The sequence below is a fragment of the Triticum aestivum genome, chromosome 7A, assembly GCF_018294505.1.
Source record: "Triticum aestivum cultivar Chinese Spring chromosome 7A, IWGSC CS RefSeq v2.1, whole genome shotgun sequence".
NCBI classification, from domain to species: Eukaryota; Viridiplantae; Streptophyta; class Magnoliopsida; order Poales; family Poaceae; genus Triticum; species Triticum aestivum.
The window spans coordinates 727,724,224-727,734,791 of NC_057812.1; the positions used below are offsets into that span (position 1 = coordinate 727,724,224).

At 45.0% G+C, this 10,568-nt stretch overlaps 1 protein-coding gene across 1 annotated transcript; it reads right to left on the minus strand.

Moving 5' to 3' along the window:
• Positions 1-7,427: 7,427 nt before the first annotated feature.
• LOC123149750 (legumin A) lies at positions 7,428-9,709 on the minus strand. Its single transcript, XM_044569471.1, has 3 exons — positions 9,418-9,709; positions 7,936-8,665; positions 7,428-7,826 (listed from the first exon to the last, which is right to left on the minus strand). The coding sequence occupies exons 1-3, from the start codon at positions 9,611-9,613 to the stop codon at positions 7,676-7,678; spliced, it is 1,077 nt and encodes a 358-aa protein (XP_044425406.1). The 5' UTR covers positions 9,614-9,709; the 3' UTR covers positions 7,428-7,675.
• Between the last annotated feature and the right edge of the window lie 859 nt (positions 9,710-10,568).

Consider the following 10,568-nt stretch of genomic DNA (forward strand, 5'->3'; position numbering starts at 1 on the left):
CTGTTGTTCACTTTGTTCTCAACATTGCTGATCAAACTAGCACAATCTTGTTGGGGCTGGAAAGCAACAACGCGCTGCACAAATTCACCGACACGGCAAATATGCACACTACACAGCCCTCTCCACTTGTGATGAACTTTGATGGCAGCTTCAACCAACAAGTAAGCAGTGGAATAACACAAACAACATGCACATGTGACACAGGATTTAACGTGGAAAAACCTCCTCAACTTGAGGAGTAAAAAAACCACGGTTGTGGACCGACCGGTCCACGCAACTTCACTATGAGAATGATGAGTACAAAGTCTGCTCTAGAACCTCTAGAGAGATTTACAACACACTCTCCACGTTGCCAACCGGCAACAGCAACAACAGCCACAAAAGGCAAGATTTCAGCAAAGCAGAGTTTACACAGCTTCTGTACCCTTCAGTGTTTTGCAAACTGCTCTTAAACCGCTGAACCAAACAACACCAAATTTGACAGACAAGTAGACACATGAGTTCTTGACATCCCCTCCAAATTTCAGCTCAATCGGACATCATTTGCCTACCCAAAATGTTCGTCTCCCAAAACTACTCTGTTCTGAAACTGAGCAGTCAGAGCTGGCAAAACCACTCTCAAATCTGATGCTCCACTGACCCAATTTCAAACCACCTAACCAGATCGAAGTACTTAAAGTAAGGAACAAGCTCACCAAGTTTGGCGTCGATCCAAGCACATTTGAGCCTCCAATCACCAGCTTGAACACTGTCTAGTCAGATGCAGCAAATCTGGACAGAGCCTCTGCTTCTTCTTCTTCCTCTCTCTCTCTCTCGGGTTGTGTTTTCTCTTGTGTGCTCTCACTCTCACTCTCACACGAATGGCAACCACCACCAGCAGGGGTGGAGTGGGTAGGGTTTTCTCCTTGCTTCACTTCACTTGGAAGCGCTCTCAACCGTTGGATGCAGCGAGGATCAACGGCTGACATGTGTTGGACTTATGGGCTGATGTTGCGCTGCCAACACACCTCCATGTGGAGGGACTTAGCCCAACAAACTCGCACTCCCGACATCATGGAGGGTCTCACTGCCTTCCGGCAGCCATGCCAGCGAGCCGGCGGCATACTTCAAGTTTCTTCCTTGTCACCACTTTAGTCAACATATCAACCCATTGTCATCGGTGTGAACCTTCTCAAGTTGCATTTTCTTGGAATACAACACACCTCGAATCCAATGATAACGGACCTCTATATGCTTAGACCTTGAATGAAAGCTTGCATTCTTACTTAAGTGGATAGCACTTTGGTTGTCACAAAACAACACATATTTGTCTTGCTTAAAACCAAGCTCACAAGCCAACCGTTTCGGCCACAATAGCTCTTTGCTCGTCTCTGTTACTACAATGAATTCAGCTTCAGTTGTACTCAGTGCCACACACTTTTGCAGCCTGCTTTGCCATGACACCGCTCCCCCTGCATAGGTAACCATGTAACCTGAAGTAGATTTCCTTCTGTCAACATCTCCAGCCATGTCAGAATCTGAAAACACAACCAGCTTGGCTTCACCACCACCAAAGCAAAGTTTCTGATTTGTGCTGCCCCGGAGATATCTCAAAATCCACTTCATGGCTTCCCAATGAGGTCTTCCTGGATTGGACATAAATCTGCTCACAGTACTAACCACATGAGCAATGTCAGGCCTTGTACATACCATAGCATACATCAAACTCCCAACCGCTGAAGCATAAGGAACATGATGCATGTCCTTTTTCTTCTCATCAATGGTAGGACATTGCTTTCTGCTCAACTTGAAATGGACTGCTAGTGGATAACTCACAACTTTAGCATTTTCCATCCTGAACTTCTGAAGTACCTTCTCAATATACCTCTCTTGAGACAAGTACAACTTGTTGCAATTTCTGTCTCACTTAATTCTCATCCCAAGAATGTTTTTTGCTGGACCTAAGTCTTTCATAGCAAAACATTTGCTCAACTCCTTCTTCAACTTAGCAATCCTAGAGACATTCTTGCCAAGAATCAGGATATCATCAACATAGAGCAATAATATCATGAAATCATCACATGAGAACCTCTGAATAAACACACAATGGTCTGAGCTACACTTCTTGTAGCCTTGCTCCCCCATGACAGTTTCAAACTTCATGTACCATTGTCTTGGTGCTTGTTTCAGGCCATAGAGACTTTTCTTCAGCTTGCACACATAGTCTTCTTTGCCTTTCACAAGAAACCCCTTAGGTTGCTCCATGTATATTTCTTCCTCCAACTCACCATGAAGGAATGCAGTCTTCACATCCATTTGCTCGACCTCCAAGTTGATACTTGCTGCCATGCCAAGGATTACTCTTATGGATGTCATCTTCACCACCGGAGAAAACATCTCATCATAGTCAATGTCTTTTCTCTGGCCGAATCCTTTTACAACTAGCCTGGCCTTGTACCTTGGATGTGATCTGTGCTCTTCTTGCTTGATTCTGTAGACCCACTTGTTCTTCAAAATTTTCTTTCCCTTGGGCAACTTTACCAGCTCATAAGTATGATTCTTATGCAAGGAATCCATCTCTTCTTGCATAGCATTTTTCCACTCCTTCTTGTGCTCATCTTCCATTGCATCTGCAAAGCATTCAGGTTCTGAACCGTCAGATAATAACACCACGTATTGATCTGAGGGATACCTGCTGGAAGGAATTCGACCCCTGTTGGATCTTCTGAGTGGAGCAGCTGGTGGACTTTCTGGTGTTGGTGCTTCCTACTGATCCGGATCATCAACTTCAACATCATAGTATTGTTGGTGCTGCTAGGGAGCATATTCTTCACCTGCACCACCATGTACATCATCTTGTACATCTTCTGCATCTGCTTCAACTTGCACGGGAGCTGGAGCTGCAGGAACTGGGTCAAAATCAATCATGTCTTGCTGCTGCTGAGGAGGAACCTGCCCCTTTGTCTTCACAATATCCTCAATTGTTTGGTCTTCAAAAAACACAACATCACAGCTTCTCAAAACTTTCCTTGCTATAGGGTCAAACAGCTTGTAGCCAAACTCATCACCACCATAGCCAAGAAAGATACACTGTCGTGTCTTCGAATCAAGCTTTGACCTTTCATCTTGAGGAATATGAACAAAGGCCTTGCACCCAAAAATCTTCAGGTGGTCATATGAGACGTCCTTGTCACACCAGACCCTGTTAGGAACATCTCCCTGCAAAGGATAACTTGGTGATAGATTAATAAGATAAACTGCAGTCATCAAAGTCTCACCCCAAAAGTGTTTGCATAGCTTTGCACTTGACAACAAGCATCTAACTCTCTCCACAATTGTCCTGTTCATCCTCTCAGCAAGACCATTCAGCTGTGGTGTCTTCGAGGGAGTAAATTGATGCCTAATACTTTGCTACTTGGAATATGCATCAAATGGCCCAATATACTCTCCTCCACTATCAGTGCGAATGCACTTGATCTTCTTCTCAGTTTCTCTCTCAACGGAGGCTTGGAATTGCTTGAATACACCTAGTACTTGATCTTTGGTCCTCAAAGTGAAGGCCCAAACTTTCCTGGAAAAGTCATCAATAAAAGTCACAAAGTACTTAGCACCACCAAGAGATCTTACCGACATTTTGCAAACATCGGAATGTATCAAGTCCAGCTTCTCAGGCTTCTTGTGAGGAGGTAGAGTCTTGAAGGCAACTCGGTGTTGCTTCCCTGCTAGACAATCTGAACATTTCTTGATGTGAACTCCTTTCACACCCTTCAACAATTTTTTCTTCACTAGCACTTTCATCCCCTTCTCACTCATGTGCCCAGGTCTCTTGTGCCATAGAGCACAATAATCATCCTTCTCTAGTGCATTGACAGAAGCACTAAAGAGCTTAGCATGAACATGATACAACACTGAGACCATTTTACCTCTTGCAACAATCATGTTACCTTTGGTTAGCTTGTACTGCCCTTTTCCAAAACTGCTCAAGTAATCATCTCCATCAAGCAAACCAACTGAAATAATATTGAGACAAAGTGCCTCAACATGTCTCACATATTTGAGGACTAACCTTGTACCATTTGTGGTCTCCAGATGCACATCTCCTTTTTCAATGATGGCTGCTCTATCATTGTTCCCCATCTTCACAACACCAAAATCACCTGATATATAGTTAGTGAAGAGCTCTCTGCGAGATGTAGCATGAATGGTAGCACCTCTGTCCGGTATCCAAATCATCTCGTCACCATCCACAAGGTTGACGGTTTCATCAGAAACAACAATGATCTTCTCCTCAATAGTGGAAACAAATCTTCCCTCATTTTCTTCATGCATAACAAGCATGATGTCCTCTTCTACTGCAGTAACTCGGTTTCCCTCTATGTCACTATCACTGCCGACTTGCTTCTGATCTTGCTTCTTCTTCTTCTTTTTTTCTTTCTTCCACTTTTCACATTGCCACTTAATGTGGCCCTTCTGATGGCAGTGATGGCACTCATAATCACCATACTTACTTTTTGATTTGCTCCTACCTCTTTCTGCCTCTTTATCCGGACCTCTGCTCTTACTTCTCCCCCCTGGATTGAGTGACCAGCACCTCTGAATGTGAGGAAGAACTAGCTTCAGCCACCTTTCTGGACTCTTCATTTAGTACCCTGATTTTCACAAGATTCCAAGTGACAAGTCCATTAGGTGCTGAATTGCAAACCGTGACCTTAAAGGTCTCCCACCTGTCTGGTAATGAGCCTAGTAGCAGCAAAGCTCTCACTTCATCTTCAAATGTTATTCCCATTGAAGAAAGCTGATTTATAATGCCTTGGAATGTATTCACATGATCTGCAATTAGAGTGCCCTCTTTGTACCTCAAGCACATCAATTGTTTGATCAAGAACATCTTGTTTGTATCTTCTTTTCGGGCAAACAACTCTTCCAATTTCTGCCATAAGGTGCATGCATGTGTCTCATCAATGATATGGTTCAAAACATTGTCATCGACCCATTGCCGAATGAACCCACAAGCTTGGCGATGAAGTACCTTCCACTCACCTTCCTCAATGCCCTCCGGCATCTCAGTGGAGAACACTGGCTTCCAGTATTCTTTCACATACAACAAGTCCTCCATCTTGCCCTTCCATGCTTGATAATTTGTACCATTCAAAGATATCATCCTACTGGTATTTACTTCCATCTTTCACCACAAGAAACTCAGCAATTTGCACAAGCAAAACCAAGGCTCTGATACCACTTTGTTGGGGCTGGAAAGCAACAACGCACTGCACAAATTCACCGACACGGCAAATATGCACACTACACAGCCCCCTCCACTTGTGATGAACTTTGAGGATAGCTTCAACCAACAAGTAAGCAGCAGAATAACACAAACAACATGCACATGTGACGCAGGATTTAACGTGGGAAAACCTCCTCAACTTGAGGAGTAAAAGAACCACGGCTGTGGACCGACCGTTCCACGCAACTTCACTATGAGAATGATGAGTACAAAGTCTGCTCTAGAACCTCTAGAGAGATTTACAACACACTCTCCACGTTGCCAACCGGCAACAACAACAACAGCCACAAGAGGCAAGATTTCAGCAAAGCAGAGTTTACACAGCTTCTGTACCCTTCAGTGTTTTGCAAACTGTTCTTAAACTGCTAAACCAAACAACATCAAATCTGGCAGACAAGTAGACACATGAGTTCTTGACTTCCCCTCCAAATTTCAGCTCAATCGAACAGCATTTTCCTACCCAAACTGTTCGTCTCTCAAAACTACTCTGTTCTGAAACTACACTAGTCAGAGCTGGCAAAACCATTCTCAAATCTGATGCTCCAGTGACCCAATCCTCAAACCAGCTAACGATCGAAGTACTCAAAGTAAGGAACGAGCTCACCAAGTTTGGGGTCAATCCAAGCACGTTTGAGCCTTCAATCACCAGCTTGAATACTGTCTAGTCAGATGCAGCAAATCTGGACTGAGCATCTGCTTCTTCTTCTTTCTCTCTCTCAGGTTTTGTTTTCTCTTGTGTGCTCTCACTCTCACTCTCACACGAATGGCAGCCACCACCAGCAGGGGTGGAGTGGCTAGGGTTTTCTCGTTGCTTCACTTCACTTGGAAGCACTCTCAGTCGTTGGATGCAGCGAGGATCAACGGCTGACATGTTTTGGACTTATGGGCTGATGTTGGGCTGCCAACACACCTCCATGTGGAGGGACTTAGCCCAACAAATCTGACTCCACAATTACTTTTTTGGAACCCGGTTACTTCAGCAAAAATCGAAGCATGGCGCATTGCAATAGCTTCACCGGTAATCAACATGATCAACAAAGCATACGCTTGCGAACCAACTTGTGGTTGAGATGGTTAGGTGGACAGTGGTATCCCCAACCCACCAGGGTTCAAATCCTGGTGCTCGCATTATTCCTGAATTTATTTCAGGATTTCCGGCGATGCGCTTTCAGTGGGAGGAGATGTTCCTGTCGACGACGAGGCGCCTACGGTGACTTCATAAATCTCAAGATGATATGCCGGCTCAGTCTCTCGAAGGTGCTCATAGGGGTAGGGTGTACGTGTGTGCGTTCATAGGGATGAGTGTATGCGCGTGTATATAAGCGCTTGTGTCTGTACTGGTGCTCAAAAAAAAAGCATACGCTTGCAGCTAGCACCAGACCCAGTGGTTGCGGATGACAACACCAATGACCATGCATATATCGCAGCATTAACATTGATAATGACTGACTTAGCCGGCGACGGAGACCACTTGGTGATTGACGCTAGTGCTCACGCCTAATGGAGACAGTCGACCTGAAGTTGTACAATAAGATAAAATCAACATAAACTTTGATTCTGCCCACCACATGTGAGAATGGAAATCTGAAGCACTATAAATCCAGTTCAATAGCCATTGTTGCATATGGACAAAGCTTAATGATAAATCAGATGATCCTTAGACTGAAACGATCACCTGTAGGAAGGCAGTTGTGTGATCACTGATTGGGTTGGGAGGTAGACGCTTAGACTGAAAGGCTATGAAGATTTCTGGAAACAAAAAATGTTTAGGTGGCAAAGACTCTATTACAATTTTTAGCTAAAAGGCTGTGAAGGGGTTCTGGGAACGAAGAAGGGCCTTTTTCAAACACATGAACTTAAATAAGAAATAGTTTCAAATTCAAAACAATAAAACCACGCTTAGATTGAGTGTAAAATAGTATGGAGGTGTTTCTTTACGGGTGTAACTTACCGGCTAATGAGCAATTTCCGTCCGGAAACGAAACGGCCAATCGAGGCATGTATTTTTTTTTACAGAGGTATTTGAAATGAAAACACTGATCCAAACAGGCCTTAAGTTCTATTAAGTAAGAATAAGAAGCAGGGAAAAAAGAATTCAAAAAGAATTTACTTTCAGGCAAAAAGAAGAAGAAGCACTAGTAGAAGCAGTAATTAAGAAAGCATATAACACAGGAGGCAAACAATTTCTCCCGAATTTAACGATCGATTGCATTCATCAGTTCTGATAATAGCTCAGGCCGGCAACAAACACTCACACTTGATTTAACCTATGACGAAGTGACAGAAACATTCTGATCTGTCAGGGGCAACTAAGATAGATTTTGCAGAGCTAACTGACATACTCACGCTCAAAGCCTAACTAAATTTATTGATTTCTGCCTAAGGCGACCGGCCGATGTGCAATGAATGGCCCTAGTTGGGGGCGAAGAAGATCTCGGAGTCGAGCCTCTTGGACCGGAAGAGCTTCTCCATCTCCGGCGTCGTGTTGAATGACGCCTCCAGCACCTCCGGCGAGATGGCCTTCCACACCGATGTCTTCCCCGCCAGGTGGCTGAAGATCGGGCTGCAGCAACAATGCTATTATTAGATCATCTCCATGGATTAATTTCTGGAGAAGCACAAGTGCACAACACCATGACAAGTAGAATTTGTTTCAGTAATGAATTCCTTACTTGGGGGTGGTGATGATGGAGAACCACTCCATGCCAGAGGCATCAGCGATCTTGGACACAACGTGGAAGCGGGGCACGATGAAGAGGCTGCCGCCCTCGATGCGGGTCTCCAGCACACGCTTGCCGTCCGGGCCGACGACCTGCACGCGCCCGCTGCCACGGACGATATACGTGACCTGGTACGCCGAATCGCACGAGAATCCAGGGGAGCACATGGAGTGGGCGTCGATCCTGACCAGGTCAGCCCCCAGCCCGACCTCCTTAACAAGCGGCAGGTTGGCCGTGTTGAGCACCACCACACGGCCGCCCTTGGGGATGTCCACGTCGAGCTTGGCCTCCAGGCAGTTGAGCGCCATGTCCTTGCGGTCCTCTGCGACAGGCTCGGGGAGCTTCTGCCCGGCCGAGAGCTTGACGATGCCGGAGGCTGGCTGGCTGGAGACGAGCTTGGCCGCGTCATTCTGCTTGAGGTCCCAGGCGCGGCCGACGAACTCTGTGGAGAAGCCGGTGAAGATGCCGCTGGCGCCCGTGAGCTGGAAGTTGGTGAACTGGCCGGGCCTGTGGCCCTTGGAGGTGTCGCCAAGAAAGAGGATGACGAGCTCCGTCGCAGACCCCGGGGTGTTGTGCCACCAGGTGACCACGCCGAACGGGAGCGCCATAGCGTCACCCTCCTTGACGGCGACCACCTTCTCCTTGGTGGCCTCAGGCAGGACGATGCCACAGGTTCCCTTGCCTGTCAATCATAGATCAAAATGAGCAGTATTAGTACTACGAAACTCGTGGAAAAACAAGTCTAAACTGTTGATTAATGTTGCAACGAAATTCCGAAAACAGCATGCATGTTAAGATCCGAGGAAAACCAACACGCATGGCCAAGTTGTGACGTTACGTTACAGAAAGATTTGATTAAAACAACAGGGCAAAACCAAACAAATGAAACATTCAGGACCTCTTAAGCAAAGAGATTTATTCAAAAGAAACGCAATAATGGTTCTTCTGTTATTATTGATTCGAAATAAGTGGGATCTGATGGAGACACACTTAACCTGATGAAACCGAACCCCAAAAAAAAACTAGCACGATTTCGGAACTGATCACAACGTGTGCATTCGTCAGACAATTCAGGAGAAATATGTCTCCCCTCAATCCCAATCTAGGTTAGCATTCGATCTAAACTGATTCGATAAATACGCTAGCATCTACGAACCAAAATTAACCTGACGAAACTAAACAATTCAGCAAACAACAACAATAATACTACTGTATTTGTTTTTGCTAACCTGACGAAACTAAACAAAACTAGCACGATTTCAGAAATGATCACAAGTAAACAACGTGTATTCGACAGAGAGACAATTCAGGAGAGCTGCGATCCAAAATGAACGTTACCATTCGATTAATACACTGGCATCTACTAACCAAAATTAATTGAGTCAGATCGATCGGTTGGTCGGCGATCGAGATCGATCGGTTGCATGCACATACCTTGGAGGACGTAGGCGACCTTTGCGGAGTCGGAGTAGCTGGGGAGGGACATGCCGCCGGCGGCGAGCGAGAGCTTGGCTGCGCCGATGGAGGCGACACCGAGCATGGGCAGCTCGGCTGGGCTCCACTCGTAGTAGGCGCCGCCCTCGCCGCCGTACGCCTTCGCCGGCTGCCTCGGGGTCAGATCCACCGCCATCGCCGCGAAAAGGAGAGGGAACACGAGCTACGATCGTTCGAGGTTCTGGAAGTGCCGGGGGCAGGAGAGGAGAGTGCGATGAGGCGATGTGGGATGGGATCGGGCGCCGCCTATTTATAGCCCAGGAACCGGGAGGATGGAAGGCTGCTCAGCCTCATGGATAAGGTTAACGGCCGTATTAATAGGAGTGGATTAGGATTAACATAGGATAGTTGTTTCCCTTTTTTTAACTAACATAGGATAGCCAAACAAGTCAAAGTGTATTTAACATAAAAAATATTGTGAAACAAGATAGTACCCAAGTTATGGTTGGCAACATTCTAACACCAATTCATGTTAACATAAAAAAAATTCTAACCTTCATGTTTGAATTGAAACTCCTGCTTTACCTACTTTCATTTTCTCTTGGAGGAAGAGTGGTTCTTGTCCTCCCTCTTTATGAATTCATATAATCAAATACAACAAATTATTACTCCTATATTTTTATTATAAAAGTTGGGGCATTTGTGAAGGCTGCAATGAATAATATTTAAAAGATTCATTCTCATATTTTACTTTCTGAGCAAATTAAAGGTTAATAAGCCAACTTGCATCTGATAATATTTAAGGTGTCATCGTCTGCAAGCTTCACCAGTGTTGCTCCACTGATAATGATGCCGTGATACTTTGTTCTAAAAACTAAAGAGCCAAGTAAAATTAATATATGAACCCCTGCTTAATGATGAACTAGCAGGGGAAGTTTTTGTTGGGTCGGATTTTGTTTGCAGGTCGAATGATCATTGGCTCATTCAATTTAAACATCCAAAATCGTAGTGGTACAACAAAGACAAGGTAAGCACCTGGCCAATATCTTGATGTTGAAGCAAAAAAAAGCACATTGCTTATCAAGTTTATCTTCTTAATTCGATATTTAGATAATTTTGAGATACTGCCATAAATAGTTGCAGTTATCAAT

Excerpts from the sequence above, each read along its gene's own strand:
- LOC123149750 (XM_044569471.1), bottom strand. The coding sequence starts at position 9,613 with ATGGCGGTGGATCTGACCCCGAGGCAGCCGGCGAAGGCGTACGGCGGC. Across the intron at positions 8,666-9,417 it reads GGTCGCCTACGTCCTCCAAG|GCAAGGGAACCTGTGGCATC; the intron begins GTATGTGCATGC and ends TATGATTGACAG. Across the intron at positions 7,827-7,935 it reads TCCATCATCACCACCCCCAA|CCCGATCTTCAGCCACCTGG; the intron begins GTAAGGAATTCA and ends TTGTTGCTGCAG.